The following is a 19,440-nucleotide window of genomic DNA, read 5'->3' as shown; positions in this document are numbered from 1 at the left end:
ATATATATATATATATATATATATATATATACTATGAAGGGCAAGAGATGTCCAAGAGACTTATGCAAATGTGCTTCTTTTCCTTACAGTCTAATCTTAAATATTTATATTATGTTCCACTTTAAGGTGATGAACTGGCAGAATCATTAGAGTATCGGGGCAAAATGCTTAGCAGCATCTCATCCATACTTATATTTTGAGTTCAAATTCCGCCAAGGTCAACTTTGCCTTTCATCCTTTTGGGGTTGATAAAATAAGTACCAGTTTTATACTGGGATTGATGTAATCAACTATTCTCCTCCCCTGAAATTGCTGGCCGTGTGCCTAAATATGAAATCCTTATTTTCCACTTTAAGCCTTTTGATACCAACCCGGCTGAAACTGCCTCTGGCTCTGTTCTACAAATGTCTTGTTTTCATAAGTTCTGAATTAAAATCTTCCACCAAACCTTTGTCACAATTTATGTTCCCAACACTAGCTTAATGATAACTAAGTTATTTTATTAAACTCTTTGTTATATTTAAAATTTATTGAAAGAAACACAAAGCAGCTCAAGAGAAAAATGGTAACAAAAGGATTAACAAATGATTAATTTAACCAATTTGATACCAGCCTGGCTGAAACCGCCTCTGGCTCTGTAGTACAAAGGTCTTGTTTTCATAAGTTTTGAAATAAAATCTTCCACCAAAACTTTATCACACTTTATATTCCCAACACTAGCTTAATGATAACTAAGTTATTTTACTAAACTCTTTGTTGTATTTAAAATTAATTGAAAGAAATACAGAGCATTTCAACAGAAATATGGTAACAAAAGGGTTAATCCGTTTTTTCTTAATTTTCTGTTAAAGGTTTCTCTGCTGAATTCTGGTGATTCCGATGATGAAGACTTCTTTCTCAAGTAAGTTCCTCATTCCCATTTCACTTTTAATTTTATACACACGGTGTATCTACGAGGGTGAGTCAAAAAGTAATGCCATTTTGTTTAGGACAGGTAAAATTACCAACACAGGAACACGTATCATACATCAAAATGAAGCTGGTCCTCTGTGGATCACATCCCTACTTCTCAACATAGTCACTGTTTCTCTCAATAGTAATGTTCCGCCTTCAAACGAGAGCATGTATCCCTGACCCATAAAATTGTCCTTTGAGCCACTTCTTCACTACAGTTTTCACTTCTTCGTCACTGGAATAATGTTTGCCTCTCAAACCCTCTTTCATGAGGCTGAAGAGATAAGATAGTCTGAAGTGCTAAATAATTCTAGTGATGAGGAAGTGAAAACTGTAGTGAAGAAGTGGCTGAAAGAACAGTCACCAGAATTTTACGGGGCAGGGATACCTGCTCTCATTCGAAGGTGGAACATTGCTATTGAGAGAAACGGTGACTATGTTAAGAAGTAGGGATGTGATCCACAGAGGACCAACTTCATTTTGATGTATGATACATGTTCCTGTGTTGGTAATATATACCTGTCCTAAACAAAATGGCATTACTTTTTGACTCACACTTGTATATTGTAACAGCAATCTTCTTTCAAGTTTCTCATAAAAATTCTGTTTTGGTATATCTTTTCTCTCCAAGATATTCATTGCCTCCTACTGGTGCTTATTTCATCTCATTGCATTTTGTTGTTCTCATGCCTGTTTTTAAATTTAATGTAAGGACTAAGTCGTTGGAGTTAGAGTTGAAAGCAATTATTGGGGTACAGGAGTCAGAGATGGAGTTGGTAAATTATATTATAATGTACTCTCTCCAACTATGTAAATTATAATATTATAATGTACTCACTCCAACTATATAAATTATAATATTATAATGTACTCACTTCAACTATGTAAATTATAATATTATAATGTACTCACTCCAGCAATGTAAATTATAATATTATAATGTACTCACTCCAACTATGTATTTATTTCCAATCAGTATCGGAAATATCTTTTTATCTTTTATCCGTTTTAGTCATTGGACTGTGGCTATGTTAGCGCACTTCTTTGAAGGGTTTAGTCAAACAAATTGACCCCAGTAATTATTTTTAAGTGTGGTAGGTATTGTATTGTTCTTTTTTGCTGAACCACGAAATTACAGGAACACAAACAAACCAACGCTGGTTGTCAAGTGATGATGGGACAAATGCACCCCCACCACATAATCTGTGTATAGTGAGCTTCCATCCAGTTTCCATCATTCCACCAAATTCACTCAAGGCATTGGTCGACCCAGACCTGTAGTCAAAGACACTTCTTGTCTAAGGTACCACTTAGTAGGACTGAACCTTGAATGATATGGTTACAAAGCAAACTTCTTAACCTTACGACCATATGATTAGTTTAATTACAATGGAGAAGTCAGAGCCAGTGCTACTATAAACTGAGGAGTCAAAGTGGGAGTCAAAGATACTGTGCATGGACTCCAGAGCTTTGGTTAAAAAAAAACAAAACAAAAAATATACAAAGTGTTTTGTAATTTTCTTCTAATTTTACTCTTTCATTAATTGCCTCGGTAACAAATAAAGAAATCCTAGGTGGTTTTTGTCTGTTGATGTGTATTTACAATTTTTGATGTGTTAGATTGGATTACAAAACCGAGACAATGTGTTGAAACTGAAGCAGTTGCATTGTGGGAAACAAGATAGAAATTTAAAACGCACACACACACACACACACACACACACACACACACACACAGACCCCCCCACAAAGCCATTATAGCCACCTTTGTAATGGTATCAATCATTTTCGTCCATCTGTCACCTGTTCACAAATAATGGGTCATTTTGTTGGTTTAAAAAAAAACTGTTGGAGTTTTACATAAATAATCTAACATTATTAATGATTAAATGTTGCTTTCAAATATTGGTCCCAAGGCCATCAATATCGGAGGAGGAATAGGTCAGTTAGATCGAGCCCCAGTGCTCCGACCCCAAAAAGATGAAAGGCAAAGTTGGCTTCTACGGGATTTGAACTCAGAACATAAAGACGGACGAAATGCATCTAAGCATTTTGCCCAGTGGACTAACGAGTCTGCTGGTTTGCTGCCTTAATTAATAATTAGATACATTGAGTCTTGAAGGCGCGTGGCCCAGTGGTTAGGAATGTTGCACTCACGATCGTTAGATCGCGGTTTCGATTTCCGGGCCGAGATGTGCGTTGTGTTCTTGACTAGAACCTCACGTTGCTGTAGTCCACTCAGCTGTAGATGATTAACCCTTCGACGGACGGGTGTTCCGTCCCGGGTGAATATTGTAATCTCGGTTTCTTATACACCATGCCAATTGAATAATCGGCTTGAAAAACCTTAGGGCTCAAGACACAAGCATCCACTTCCCTAAATTTTTCTCGTATAAGGTATTGTTTGTGCGTTGTAGAGGTACAATGGCCCAGTGGTTAGGGTAGCGGATTCGTGGTCATAGGATCGCGGTTTCGATTCCCAGACCGGGCGTTGTGAGTGTTTATTGAGCGAAAACACCTAAAGCTCCACGAGGCTCCGGCAGGAGATGGTGGCGAATCCTGCTGTACTCTTCCACCGCAACTTTCTCTCACTCTTACTTCCTGTTTCTGTTGTGCCTGTAATTCAAAGGGTCAGCCTTGTCACACTGTGTCATGCTGAATATCCCCGAGGACTACGTTAAGGGTACACGTGTCTGTGGAGCTCTCAGCCACTTGCACGTTAATTTCACGAGCAGGCTGTTCCGTTGATCGGATCAACTGGAATCCTCAACATCGTTAGCAACAGAGTTTGTGCGTGAAATGACTAGTTACATCCCTTGCACTATTTACTTCTTATCACATACCACAGTCATAAGACTGTGGTATGTGATATTTGTCATTTACGTTCTATTTTTAGTTACTGCAGCAGTCGATGCTGCCTGTCTTTATTCCGAGAGCCATAAAAGTCGATATGATTAACTCTTCTTTCGCCTAAAATGTGTAGAATTTTTGCCTATGTTTACCATTTTATCTAAATTATGTACACATACCTTTTATAATTTCTTTGTATAATTTCCTTTATTTATTGTTCTGATGTTTTTATTAACTACATTAGTTTCACAATAATTTTGTCGCCTCTTCAATATCATAATAAATGAAAAATAAATCGAAATAGATGAAAATATTTCTTGTAGGCATACCATAGTTATGTCTGGGGAGAGTAATTCTCTTTTGGTGCCTTATAATTTAACACACTCACCAGTAAAATTTCCACTTATTTCTTTTTTATTTTTCTAAAATTTTCGTTGCGTCTTGCAACCTATTGAAAAGGTTGCAAGACGCAACGAAGATTTTAGAAAAATAAATAAAAAATAAGTAGAAATTTTACTGGTGAGTGTGTTAGATTATAAGGCACCAAAAGAGAATGACTCTCCCCACATACAACAGAATATGCTTCACCACACGAACTCAAGAATCTTCCAAACCAAATCCCAAAACGAAATACCATAGTTATTTCCCCTAGTATTTCCAAGAAAGATAACTAAGTACACGTATTTTAAGCTATATATAGAGTTACTTCCCCTTAATTCAATATTGATTTTTTTTTTCTTGACCTGATGCTTTTTTTTTTTTTTACTTTTTTCAGAGGTCCTCGTATGGGCGAGAAGATTGCTGACCCTAAGATTGGAAAGTAATTATCCTTTTATATATTATTGTAATTAATATTACAATAGCATTTATCATTAAATGTCTTTTTATCATATTTTAAAGTGGTCTCCATTACCATAATTGTCATCATATTCTTGTCAAACTCACAATTCTTTAGTCTCAGGTGATTCTTGATCAATCAGATATATCTACAGTCAAAAGCATTCCATCTTGTATTTATTTGAGATATAGTTTATTCATTAGTTGTGTAAATAAAGCCGGTTTCTTGTCATCAAAAGGCACAATCTGTTGCTGTACAAACCTACTACTACAGCCCAGCATCCTTAGGACCTGATGGACATCAGGAAAATATTAAAAAAAAGGCAGAAATTGGAACCCTAAAAGGAGTCATCTCATTGACTAATCTCTACCTAGAAATTTCTGATTTTGTTTCTGAAGTTAAAATCTATTTTTTTAATGTCATTTGTTTACTTTAATCATCATCATCATCATCATCATCGTTTAACGTCCGCTTTCCATGCTAGCATGGGTTGGACGATTTGATTGAGTACTGGTGAAACCAGATGGCTACACCAGGCTCCAATCTGATTTGGCAGAGTTTCTACAGCTGGATGCCCTTCCTAACGCCAACCACTCCGAGAGTGTAGTGGGTGCTTTTACGTGTCACTTTTGTTATCTCAGGTTTGTGATTATAAACATTCTTATTAAGTGTTACCTAGAATGCATCATTGTCATAACAGAAGCACTGAACTTTTTGAGTGAATCATCATCATCATTTAACGTCCGCTTTCCATGCTGGCATGGGTTTGATAGGAGCTAGTCAGGCAGAAGACTCTACTATGCTTTGCTGTCTGATTTGGCATGGTTTTTTTATGACTGGATACTCTCCCTAACACCAACTACTCTGCAAAGTGATCTTAATATGGTATTATATTGCCTTGTTAAAGGTGTGTAGACATCCTGCTGTATGTTTTAACATAATTAGTTCATCCAGAATGAGATATCATTTCAGCTGTAAGTATTAAATTTTCTACTAATTGCTGTGAAACCAAAAGGAAATATGCACCAGTGATTAAAAGTCTCTCATTAGTTTTGAAAACAGTATTGGTTATTAATGGTACTGTATAATGTCTTAGAGGAAGATCGATTTTATCTCTCCTCATCTCTCAAGGCTTGATAAATTAGTTAACAAATCATATAATCTTGTATATCTTTTTCCCAATAGTCATGTCTGCTTCCCTACCAATTTGTTGCCTTCAGCCAGTGTGTCTAATTATTATTACAATCATCAAATATCTCTTCAGGAAGACACCTGTCCCTGTCTCTTTATCATACTTCAATCTCCTTTGATACTATACCACAATCAATCAAGGGGTCTTGCCTTGAAAGTAAATGGTGACCTTGCCAATGTTGGTGCCATGACACAAAATGTGCCCAGTACACTCTGTAAAGTGGTTGACATTAGGAAGGTTATCCAGCTGTTGAAACCATGCTAAAATCAGACTCGGAGGTTAGTGCAGCCATTTGTTTCATCAGTTTCTGTTGAACTGTCTAACCCATGCCAGCAGGGAAAAGGGATGTTAAATGATGATGACCTGAGGGGCTCTTTATAGCTGTATGTATGAATATATTCTTTCACTGGTTTCAATCATTGGATTTTAGCCAAGCTGGAGCATCAGCCCTAGGGGGTTTTGATCTGTCATATATGAACCGACCTCCTTCCTTGTATATATTTCAACATCAAAGTATGACACATTTTTTTGTTTTTTAATTATCATCCAGATTGCAGAACCAGGTTGGAGAAGTTATTGATATTATGAAGGACAATGTTTCACGTGTAATGGACAGAGGATGTAAACTGGAAGATCTCCAAGACAGATCAGGTATGTTGGCAAATTCTTTAATATTTGGTGCTGGTGAGGGATTCATGTTTTAGTTGTCAAAGAAACTTACTTTTTATTAGCGTGTTATTATTGGAGCTGATTTGATTGTTATATTAATTTGCAAAGTGGCCAACTGGTAAAATCATTAATACATTCGCCAAAATGTTTAGTGATGTTTTGTCTGTCTTTACATTGTGAGTTCAAATTCTTCTGAGGCTGATAAAATGCCAATTAAATACTGGGGTCAATGCAACTGACTAGCCCCTTCTACCAAATTTTCAGGCACTGTGCCTATAGGTAGAAAGAATTATATTGATTTGTAATATAGGCACAGGGTCACATAAATTTTGAAGCAGTCATATCAACAGCAATACTCGACTGGTTATTTAATTTGTAGACCCTGGATGGATGAAAGATAATGTTCACCCTGGTCCAATTTGAACTGCGAATGTCAAAAAATCATAACTAAATGCTACAAAAGATTTTTTCTCTCATTTTACCAATTCTGCCCATCCACTACATGTTTTTTTTTTATAATTTTTTTTTCTATAATTAAAACATAACTGTGAACATTTGTGTTTTCATCAACATATTTAAGAAATGAGGAATTATGTACATTATTTACATTTGACAGATATTTGTCCTCATCTTGTTTGTTGTTAACACAACGTTTCGGCTGATATACCCTTCAGCCTTCATCAGGTGTCTTGAGAAAATTTCAGACCTGGGTTCTCATTCCTAAGGTATTTTTTGATGTTATTATTGTTGTTGTTGTTGTTATTATTATTATGCTCACGGGCATATGGCATAATGGTTAAGAGCGTGGGCTACTAACTCCAAGATTCCAAGTTCAATCTCAGGCAGTGACCTGAATAATAGTAGTAGTAGTAGTAATAATAATAATAATAATAACATTGACAAGTACCTTAGGAATGAGAACCCAGGTTCGAAATTTCCCCAAGACACCTGATGAAGGCTGGAGGGTACATCAGCCGAAAATTTGTGCTAACAACAAACGAGAGGAGGACAAATATCCGTCAAATGTAAATAATTTGAGTTTTCATCAACATATCGTATTCTGGAATAAGAATATGTATACAAGGTGGTATTAAACGGTTTCTGGACTAGTTATGTTTGATAAAAAAATAACTTATTTACCTAAGTTTTAGCATCATCTCTTTTGAAATAGTCCCCTTGCGCAGCAAAAGTCCCAGTATCCCAGTGTCCCTGCCACCTATGGAATCCAGCCCAGAAGTTATTTTTCATAAGCAAGTCGGGGATCGTCTGTGATTTGCTTTGGATCTTGACAACAGTGTTAAAACGACGACCTTTGAGCTGCATTTTCATCTCAGGGAAAGGGATGGAAGTCTGCTGGTGCCAAATCTGGTGAATAGGGTGGGTGCAGAAGGGATACCATGTTTCTGGCAAGAAACTCACGAGTGAGGAGAGCTTGGTGAAGAATCCAATTTTTTGGGCTCCATAGACCTGGTTTCTTTCGCTGAACATCGTCTCTAAAATACTTCAAAACATTGCAGTAGAACTCTTGATTGACAGACTGGCCCAGGGAGATGAATTCTAGATGCACAGTTCCACATTTCCAGGGATGATGCTTGTGGCAGGTCTTCCAGATTGGTCATCTTCCAGGGATGTTCTTCCACTTTTGAAGTGCTTATACCACTCAAAACATTGCATACAGCCCATTGCCTCATGCTCGATGTCTCTGCAGCAGACTTCTCAAGTTTATCCACTAATCACATAAATACAGTGCAGAATATGTGAAGAATAGATGAGGTGAAAAGTACTTAAAATAGCAAATGCTATGGTATTTTGTATACTAAATAACTGACATGGTTAAGTCTGTGATCAAATCCTATCATCATTTGGAGGAAAACTTCCCACAAAATGTCATATCTTTACTATTCTTCTTCCTTAACTTGAAAATACCCTCTTGCCAGAATTGAGGTGGTTTCATGGTAAATAAATCGAAAGGTAAGCTACTATAAATCGGCATGAACTTTCTGGACAACCCAATAGATAATAGAAGACAACAACGTTGATATTATGGTTGCCAGCTTTAATGAATATGTTGGGTAATATCATAATGGCTGTTCTGAAGTGCATGGATGCTGTAGACACATCAAGAATTTTGATGTTGTGTTACAATGACCTCAGCAACAAATGACCAGCAAAATGTGAGATAAGAAGGAGAAGAATCTAGCTTGCCATAAGGATTCATCAAAGTCCTGTACTCAGTTTCCCCCTGTTCATCATAGTTCTCGTGGTTGTTACAGAAGATTTTATCACTAGTTCTCAGGGAAATTCTGTAGGTAGATGACCTTGTTCTCACAACTGAATCTACCAAATTATAATAGAAGGAACACCAAATATGGCAATACCATCAGAAATTCTTGAAGTAAACCAAACAAAAAATAAAGAATGAAAAAAGTTACAGCTAGAAAGAAATTAAGATTCTGCTGATTTGTGTGAAGTGGCTGTGGTCAGTTTGCAGAAAAAGATTTCCACACTGTGTAAGCAATGTAAACAACGGGTGCAAATGAGGTGCAGAAGGATTACAGGCAGGTTGACTGAGGAAGGATGCACTTGTGTAGTGGTAAGAGCATCATCATTATCATCATTTAAAATCCTTGTTTCATGCTAGCATGTATTGGAAGGTTTGACAGAACCCGATGGGCTCATGGACTTCATGATGTTCCTGTGTCTGCCTTAGCAGGGTTTCTATGACTGGTAGCTAATCAGCAGTGGAGGAGCAAGTTCCAAAAGCATAGCAACCAGAGTAAGAATGAGATGAAAAAAGGGTTCAGGGATCTGCAGCTCCTGCTGGTGGCAGCAAAGGGATCCTCTTTCTGAGAGAAGAGCAGCTTGTATGATATATGTGTACAAAGTAAGGTGTTACTTGGTAGTGTAATACAGACATTGAATGCAGAAGTCGTGTGACGGTTGGAAAGCAATGAAGCAAGCATGCTCTGTTGCATATGTATTGTTAGTGTGTTCATACACACTAACAATACATATGTAAGACACAAATAAGCTGCGAGCAAAAACTGAATATGAGGCATTAGATGTGTGAAAGAGGGAAGACGGCAATGTTATGAGCATGGGATATGTATGGGGGGATGACAATTGGTGAAAGAAGTGTCGAGCTGTCTAAGTGGAAGGATCCTGCAGAAGAAAAGTATGAAGGATTTAGGAAGAAATTGTGAAAATGCCATGAAGGAGATGACAAAATATTGCACCAAGTGGTGAGATGCTGTGCTCGAAAAGACCTGTCCATGGTGAAAAAGGACAAAATAATGACATTGGTGACGATTATCCAGAGCAGGGGTTTTCAAACTTTTTGACTTGCGGACCCCTTTATATTTCAGGCTTTACCTTAGGGACTCCTTTATAAACGCTTATGAAATTTATACATAAATATTTGCTTAAAATAACATATTTTTACATTTATTTATTTAACAGTATTTAACAAATAGGTTTATTGTCAATTAAAAGATTTCGATTAAAATCATATATAAAATCAAATTGCCCATAAAAAGTATTTGCTGTCTACGGACCCCCTGTGGTCCGCGGACCACAGTTTGAAAACCCCTGATCCAGAGTATTTTCTCTTAGATCTGAATGCTTAGCTAAAGGGAAATAACCAATCCAATTTTTCAGTTATTCTTCTTTTCTCTTTGATATTGTCATCCATTTTACTGAGACAACATTGGGTGGGAATAAAATTTCTAATCTTTGATAGGATTTGACAAATCAATGAAGCTGAAGTAAAGATTATTGTTTAATTGGTTGTTGTGTAATTAAAGGATTTTCATTTTTAGAATTTATCTGTATTTGTTCTTGTTATATATACCTGATACATTAAGCATTTCATCATATACATCTAGCACAGTATTATATATACCTGTCACGTTGTTATTATTATACATACCTAGCATATTGTTATATATACCTAGCACTTTGTTATACATACCTGACATTGTTATATATACCTAGCACCTTGTTTTATATACCTGACATATTGTTACATATACCTAGCACCTTGTTATACATACCTGACATTGTTATATATACCTAGCACCATGTTTTATATGCCTGCCATATTGTTTTATATATTGTTATATACACCTCAGGATGTACACTGCAGTACTACGGTATTCTTATAGTACATCTGCATTAAGTAGGATACAGAAACCACCATAGTTGTACGTCTATGAGTGGAAGAGGCCACCTGGAAAGGCTTCCAAAGTAGTGGGTTGATGAAATGCTACAAGCATTTGGAGTTATGTGGATGAGGAAGGCGTGATCCAGAGAGGAATGGATGGCGTGCTGTGACCAGCGGTGTTGAAATGATGCCTGATAATGTGGTCAGTCAAGGTGATCAATATATAAACGTGTGTGTGTGTGTGTGTGTGTGTCCTTCCTTTTGGTATCGTGTGATAGTTGTAAAGGAATGCCATTGTCATGCAAGTGGTGTCCTTCATTTTTCTGTCTTCAGTGGAAACATGTCTGGCCATGGGAAAATATCATCTTGCTTGGAAAGAGGTGAGGGTTGATGACAGAGAGGGCATCTGGCTGTAAAAAATGCACCTCAACAAATTCCATCTGATCCACATAAGCATGGAAAGTTAGACATTAAAATGATGATTGAGATGTATAATGAACAGTTCATAATTGACCCTTTAGCATTCAGATTGCTCCATCAGATGTAAAGCTTATTTATTCACATTGTTTACGTCAAGATTTTGATGATGTGATTGTTTAAATTTTAGAATGACATTGTAGGATTTGTGTGAGAGGTTGGATCTGGCCGATTTAAAAATAAAAGAGGTCGGATATTTGGGCTGGATCTGGCCAGTTTGAATGCTAAAGGTTTAATTTGAAGTGGTGATAGCAATTCATACAATAATAATGTAGTTCGTTAAAACTGAAGAATTTTCTAGGTTTCCCAAATATAATTGTTATTGAATCCATTGATGTTACTTTTCTAAAGCAGTGAATTAAGGGGAGTCATTTAAGCATCAGACAAAATACCTTGTGGTGTTTGTTCTGTTTCTCTCTGTTCTGAGTTCAAACATTGCAAATATGAATTTTACTTTTCACTCCTTCTGGGGTCGATACATAAAGCACCAGTCTACCATGTCTACCCTGAATGAAATAGATTGATAGTAATATTTTCCTTTTATAGCAAAATATGCCCCTAATTCAATAAAATTATGAAGGTTACTCTGATTATTATGCATAAAATGCAAAATGTTTTATTGTTTTGTAGATTAGGTAGGCAGAATTCACCCCTGCTTTTCAATCTCAGTATTAAGACTACGCATAGGACTGCTGTAGTACACGTGCTGCGTTCATTCCTACAACAATGTTTTCTTTACATGCTATAAAAGCAGAAGTAAATCTGCTTCCAACTCAGTTGTTTCGCTTATTTTTGTTGTGTGTTTTGCTACATAAACATCATCAACTGCCTACCCTGAGTAATTACTCACTGCACATGCCTGGTTGAAGTCATGAGTTCTCATCTCCCAGTGATTTGTGGCTGAAATCCAGTGAACATAAGTCTTCTCTGAAGATTATAAATGTCATGCAAAGCAACATAGTCTGAGAGCATCCTTCATTCTTGAGATGTCACCTTTAACATGGCTGTCTTTGCTATTGAGGATAACGTCTGGACTGTCAGTGGAGGTATATTGTGTAAATGTGGCTTGCCTATGAATACCTGATCTCAAGGGAACCAATCTCTGAGGTTCTATGTAAGCTCTGTTATAAGTGCTAGTTCTCTGTCTTAATTCTTAATTTATGGCTGAAAGTGTGCCTGAGCTTGTGGATGATTTAAAGACAAAAAGGAAAGGGACTTTGATGTATCTAGTGATCACATTTGGAACACAAATCCTAAATATTTTTTCACCTACTACACTCTCGGAGTGGTTGGCGTTAGGAAGGACATCCAGCTGTAGAAACTCTGCCAAATCAGATTGGAGCCTGGTGTTGCCTCCTGGTCCACCAGTCCTCAGTCAAATCGTCCAACCCATGCTAGCATGGAAAGTGGATGTTAAACGACGACGATGATGATGATGATATCCAACCAGAATATTCCACCTGTTTTATGTTCAAACCAGCCAGATCTGATGTTTCACACCAACCCTACCATGTCATTCTAAAAATAGTTACCTCTTCAAAATTTCATGGTTTCAAGATAATGCAAGATTAATTGAAAACAATGTGAATAAATAAGTATTACATTTGACAGTAATGTGAATGTCAAAGGATTAAATTTAGATCACTTTAAAACATGAAATTTGTTACAGATCCAGGGCGATCTGAAGTCGGTTGCTATGAAAAGAGTTAAAATTCACAACCAGTCAGTTGTCTTTATATCCTCTGTAGATAACAGTAAATCATGTTAATGACGATAATGATGATAATCTCATCAACCATACCCCAACCATCTGCAAAACCTGTTTCCATAGTGAGACTACATTCAGTTGTAAAGATCACAGGACGAACAAAGGGAAAAATTCACCTTAGTCCTATGGTTCCGTACAGAAATGGCAATGCAGAGAACTGAATTGATTCTCTACAATATGTACCAGCATAACTTCTCTAATGGCAACAAGCAAATTACACATATGTAAGACAAATCTGTTATTTATGTATTCACATTTGTCATGTTGAGAAGCAAATACATATTTCATATGTTCCTTGCTGTCTCACATCTAATCTCGGATGATTTATCTACAATTTCATCACTGATGTAGTCAAAACAGTATGTGTGTGTTTTGCTTCTGTAGATACACACAGACATCTGTGCATATGTCTGCATGCGTGCGTGTGTGTGTTTGTGTGTGTATGTGAGAGATTGGTGATTTTTTTATTATGTGTTTCAGTCATTGGGCAGTGGCCATGCTGGAGTGCCACCTTGAAGGGATTTAGTTGATCATATCGACCGCTGTACTTATTGTTAAGCCTGAAAATATCTTTTCGATCTCTCTATTTAGCCACTAAGTTACAGGACGTAAACAAAGAATGCCATCATTCAATTGGTGTAAACATAAAAACACATGAATCACATGCATGCACACACACACACATACATCCATGCATATGCACACACACACACACACATAAGTTTTGTTGTGTATGTACGTATGTGTGTGTGTGTGTATATATATAAAAATATAAAAGTATGTTCTTGTGTATATATAGATGTGTATATATGTGTGTGTGTGTGTGTATATATATATATATATATATATATATATATATATATATATATATATATATATATATATATATAGGGATGTTTGTGAATTTTTTGATTAATAAGTAATTATTAATTACCTTTCTATTCTCTCATAATAGATAAAATATATATAAACCACGGTTTATATAGTTGCCTTGCAGTTGAGTATTAAACATGATGTTCAATACCCTTTGTACAGGTAATTAACCAGTACTTTCATAGGATTTTGCTATCCCTGAATGAGGTTTGTAACCTTTTATTGTGCTTACATATATATATATGTATATATATATACCTCAATGAAGAATAACACACCACACTCAAGGCCTATCTACTCAAACGGAAATCTCTACCCTTACATAAGATGGAATTGGCCCTACAAAATAAATACCTGTAGAACAACTTTAAGCAAACTAAGACAAAGAATACCTGTCCAAGATGTCATACCTTTTTGTAGTGACCAATATTCCACAAAACCATAGTATTATTAATGTCACTAAAACAAATTTTCCTGCTATTTGACAATGTGATAGATTAACGGATTTAACCACCTATCAAATGTTTCTTGAAAGCAAACAACAACTGAAGAATTTCCAGTTGACAGTGGCAAAGATTGCCAACAATGGCAAGGGTGGTTAAGACTTCATAGCATTTAAGTGTAAAAGACAAACATTGTGGTATATGTCTGTTTATTTGCACTGGTTATTATCGTCATCATCATTTAACATCCGTTGTCCATGCCGGCATGGGTTGGACAGTTTGACTGGGCTGGCATGTTGGAAGGCTGTATCAGACTCCAGTCTGATTTGGCATGGATTTCTATGGCTGGATGCTCTTCCTAATGCCAACCACTCCGATAGTGTAATGGGTGCTTTTACGTGCCACCGGCTTGGGTGCCATTTGTGTGACACTGGTATCTGCCGCGACAGCGATTTTGCTTGGCTTAATGGGTCTTCTTCTCAAGCATGGTCATTGTCTCCGTGAGGCCCAACACTTGAAAGAAGCTTGGTCACCTCACCTCCGTGAGGCCCACTTGAAAGGAACTCAGCCACCTTTCACCTGTGGGGCCCAACACTCGAAAGGAACTCAGCCACTTTACCTCCGTCAGGTCCAACACTCAAAAGGTACTCAACCATTTTGCTTCCGTGAAGCCCAGCAAACAAATATTTACAAATGTGAATCGTCATCATTTTAACATCTGCTTTTCCATGCTCGCATGGGTCAGACAAAATTTGAGGTGGATTTTCTATGGCTGGGTGTCCTTCCTGTCACTATCCCTCACTCGTTTCCACCCCGAGTAATATATCCTCACATCCAGACCAGTTCTTCACAGAAGACTGGAAATGTCATACAATCTTGCTTATATGATGATGCAAATTACCTACACTAGGGCTTCTCAAACTATATTTTTTTTCATCTAGACCCCTTTGATTACTATTTTTATTCTGGTGGACCCTCTTAGTCAAGCTATGTGTAAAAACTACTTTTATAGAAACTTCTTTCAAAATTCTTATTTTGTTTTACAAACATTCACTTGTGTAGGTTGAGCTGTGTAAAATGTTAGAGAAAGAAACCAGCTGTTTCTTGCAATAAATACCAATACATACATCTACAGCAAAATTTTTTCAGGAGCCCTTAAAATTCTATTGGGGATTCCCAATTTATTTTGTTGCATGGACCCCCAACCCTGCCCAAAATCTTATATGGACCTTCAAGGGCTGTATGGAACCCAGTTGAGGACCACTGACCTAGACCATTATTGTTTTCTGCTCTGTTTATGTCAGACTAAGTCCTTTTGCTACTGGAGATCAAGCTGAGCATGTATGTATATATATATATATATATATATATATGTATATATAGTGGAAGTGCATCACTCAGTGGTTAGAGTGTTGGGCTCACAATCATGAGGTAGTGAGTTCAATTCCTAGAATGGGCCATGTGTTGTGTTCTTGAACAAGACATGCTGCTCCAGTTCACTCAGCTGTGGAAATGAGTTGTGACATCACTGGTGCCAAGCTGAAGTGGTCTTTGCCTTTCCCTTGGATAACATCAGTAATGTGGAAAGGGGACTCTGGTATGCATGGGCGACTGCTAGCCTTCCATAAACAATCTTGCTTGGACTTGTGCTTTGGAGGATAACTTTCTAGGTGCAATCCCATGGTCATCTATGACTGAAGGGTGTCTTTGCTTTTTACTTTTGTATATATGAATGTGTGTGTCTGTATTTTTGTTACACACACAGGCTCACATAATCTTATGCTTGCCACATATACACACACTGCCCCTCCATGTCCTCACATGTGCACTTGTGGGCCCCAGTTTAACCGGTCATTTCAACATGTGAATCCTTTAATCCTGATACATTTTCTTTCTCTCCCTCCCTGTTTTTTTCTTTCTCTCTCTCTCTCTCCATTTTTTCTCCTCTCATTTCTTTCTGTTAAAGAGCATAGGTTTGAAACATCAAAGACTTCATTTTTCCCAAGTGACAAACTAATACACCTACTTGTTGTTCTTTCAACCGTGTCTCTCTTCTGTTTTCTGTACATTTGGACCATATACAAATACACACGTCTCTTGTGAGCTATGGCTACAAGTACTTATGAAGATATTTGTAGCTGAGCTGAACATTTCCTGCTGACAAATTGTCTGCTATTTCTTTACTTTCAAATTTTCCTGGAACAAAAAAATTCCCTACTTGAGAAATAGGTAATGGTTGGTAAAAGGTAGAGTATGCAGTTTGAAGAAATCCTGCTTTAAATAACTTTCCTTCTAAGTCATGTTAGCTAGACATTAAGTGAACCATCATCATCGTTGTTTAACATTTGCTTTCCATGCTAGCATGGGCTGAATGGTTTGACTGAGAACTGGCTGCACCAGGCTCCAATCTGATTTGGTAAGGTTTCTACAGCTGGATGCCCTTCCTAACACACACACACACACACGTACATTTTGAGTGGTAGATGTTGTATGTATATATATATATATGTGTGTGTGTGTGTATTTGTATATACATACACACACAAGTGTGGATATGTATTTTATGCATGTATGTATATATTTATGTATGTGTGTGTGTGTGTGTATATATATATATATATATATATATAGTTCTTCATTACATTAATTTTGTTTGTTATGTAAATAATAAATACAGTAGATTTCTTCTATAGAAAAGAATTACAAAAAAACATAAATATAATAATTTTGGTCTGGAAAACAAAAGCACCATCAACAATAATTTTTGTGAATACTTAAAACTTTTACTGCTGTCACTGCATCAAATATTGGCGCCACCATTCTTGCATTTAAACAGTATATTCTTTATCTATTATTCAGGAAATTTCATTTAGATTTACCCCTTACCTTTCTCCGTCTCCTTACCAATCACTCATCTCACATCTGTCTTCCAAGTTTGTTTAATAAACATTTTCCCCCCCACCATCTTTTACCAAAACTGAAAATCAGTTTTGATATATTTTTTGCTTTTTTCTGGAATGATACAGTTTTGATATATTTTTTGCTTTTTTCTGGAATGATACAGTTTTGATGCTTCTTCTCTCTTAAAGAAAAATAATGTTGGCAAAAAGAGAGAAGGAAAAATAATTATTTAGAAAAAAAAATATTAATTTAAATCACATAAAAAATTAAGAAAATATCAGCATACGTTTGCTTCCTTTGTCATATTGGTGTTGATAAACTAGCTCGTCAAAAGCACTGCTGTTGTTTTAGTCAGCCTGGAGAACAGTTATGCTTAACCTCTTTGATGCCAACTTGCCTTAGCCCATCTCTGGTGTCTTCAGATAAAATTACCCATTTAGAAGTATTCATATTTAAATTAAAATCTTATATTATAGATTTATGTAAGAAACTTTTTGTCGAGTTACTGCCAGACACTGGCATTTAATAATTAAAAACGCATACTATTTAAGTTTGTTCTTTGAAATTCTTGATTATTTTGAAATAACTGAAGTACCCTGTCAATGTGTTTCTTTAGAAATGCAGCTTCGAAAAGGTTAAAGAGACCTATGGCACAAAGGCAACCAACAATGGAATCACTTGACTTGTTTTTCTTATGCTGGTCATACACATGCAGGTGTGGCTGTGTGGTAAGAAGCTTGCTTTCCTGCCACATGGTTCTGGGTTCAGTCCCACTGCATGGCACCTTGGGCAAGTGTCTTCTACTGTGGCCTCAGGCTGATGGAAGCCTTGTGAGTGGATTTGGCAAACGGTAACTGAAAGTGGCCCATTGCGCGTGTGTAATCAGTTCATGCCAGTCATGAGGCCAAACATCCCTGCAAGATTCATCCGAATCCGTCCAGCAGTCTTTGAGATATCTTGTCCACAGACAAACGAACAAGCAGGACTGAAAACAATGCCTCTGCCTTTCGCTAAGGCAGAGGTAATAAAAAAAATAACCTTGTACTTCCTCTACATCAAGACACCTGTATCTGTCTCACTATAACCTTTTCATCATCACCTCCTCCAATGGCTCCTCCACCCTTAAAATTTTTTGTCTTGCCAGTCCTTGGTGACCCTGTCAGTGCAGGTGCCACTTAAAAGCACCCAGTCCACACTGTAAAGTAGTTAGTGTTTGGAAGGGCACACAGCTGTAAAAACCTTGTCAAAACTGACCTCACCTGTGGTTGTGCCACTTAAAAAGCACCACTCACCTCACCTGGTACTTGTGCCACATAATGAACACTAAGTTCACTCTGCTGAGTGGTTGGTGTTAGGAAGGGCATCCAGCAGTAAAAATCCTGCCAAAACAGTCACAGAAGTCTGGTGTAGGCTTCGGCCTGGCTGGCTCTTGTGGTACCATCTCACGCATGCTGGCATGGAACATGGATGTTAAATGAAGATTATGATGATTTGTGTGCGTTTGTAGCTCGTTGACTTGATGATATGTGATTTGATTATTGGAAATGAATGTCATTCAGTTGCCAAATCCTGTGAAAACCTTTGGGCATGAGAAGTATTGGTTTGAAATTTTGACACAAGGCTGGCAATTTTGGGGTAGGGACTAAGTCACCTACATCGACTCCAGCACTCATCTGGTTCTTATTCTATCGACCCCGAAAGGGATGAATGTCAAAGTTGACCTCGACACAATGAACGAAATGCTGCTTAGCATTTTGTCTGACATGTCAGGCACAAGAAATATTACTTTGCTTGGAAATAGGTCTAGGATCAAGAGAAAAAGTGACGAGAAGGTCCCCCAGCCATGGAAAATCTGCCTCAATAAACTCTGTCTGGCCCAAACAAGCATGGAAAAGCAGATGTTAAAATGATGATAATCATCATCATTGTTTAACTTCTGCTCTCCATGTTGGCATGGGTTGGACGGTTTGACATGGAATTGGCTAGCAGGGAGCTGTTCAGACCCCAACTGATGACGATAATTTATAGTGCAACCTTTTAAAATTTTCAACCCAGCTCACTGCCCCTACCTTCTGTGTATTACTCTTGTGGACCCTCCTAAGGGTGTGTAGATACAAAGTTGGGAACTGCTGCTGTACATGGTCCCTTATAATATAAATGTGCCCTTTCAAAGCCTAGCCAGGCTCATGGGCCCGGTTTCCCAGTTTCTATGGCATATGTGTTCCCCAGCTGGACGGGACGCCAGTCCATCGCAGCGTTACTCATTTTTGCCAGCTGAGTGGACTGGAGCAACATGAAATGAAGTGCTTGGCT

The 19,440-nt window shown here is 37.3% G+C and overlaps 1 protein-coding gene across 1 annotated transcript in view; it reads left to right on the top strand.

Moving 5' to 3' along the window:
- LOC106883789 (vesicle-associated membrane protein 4) overlaps positions 1-19,440 on the top strand; it is a 44,992-nt gene that overhangs the window by 14,585 nt on the left and 10,967 nt on the right. Inside the window, exons 2-4 of the mRNA XM_014934921.2 lie at positions 852-901; positions 4,580-4,624; positions 6,385-6,485. Of these exons, the coding sequence (XP_014790407.1) occupies positions 852-901; positions 4,580-4,624; positions 6,385-6,485 (196 nt within the window). The remainder of the gene's footprint in view (positions 1-851; positions 902-4,579; positions 4,625-6,384; positions 6,486-19,440) is intronic.

The sequence above is a fragment of the Octopus bimaculoides genome, chromosome 12 (assembly GCF_001194135.2).
Source record: "Octopus bimaculoides isolate UCB-OBI-ISO-001 chromosome 12, ASM119413v2, whole genome shotgun sequence".
NCBI classification, from domain to species: domain Eukaryota; kingdom Metazoa; phylum Mollusca; class Cephalopoda; order Octopoda; family Octopodidae; genus Octopus; species Octopus bimaculoides.
Note: the sequence above shows the minus strand (reverse complement) of the source record. Positions and strands in the feature narration are given on the sequence as shown.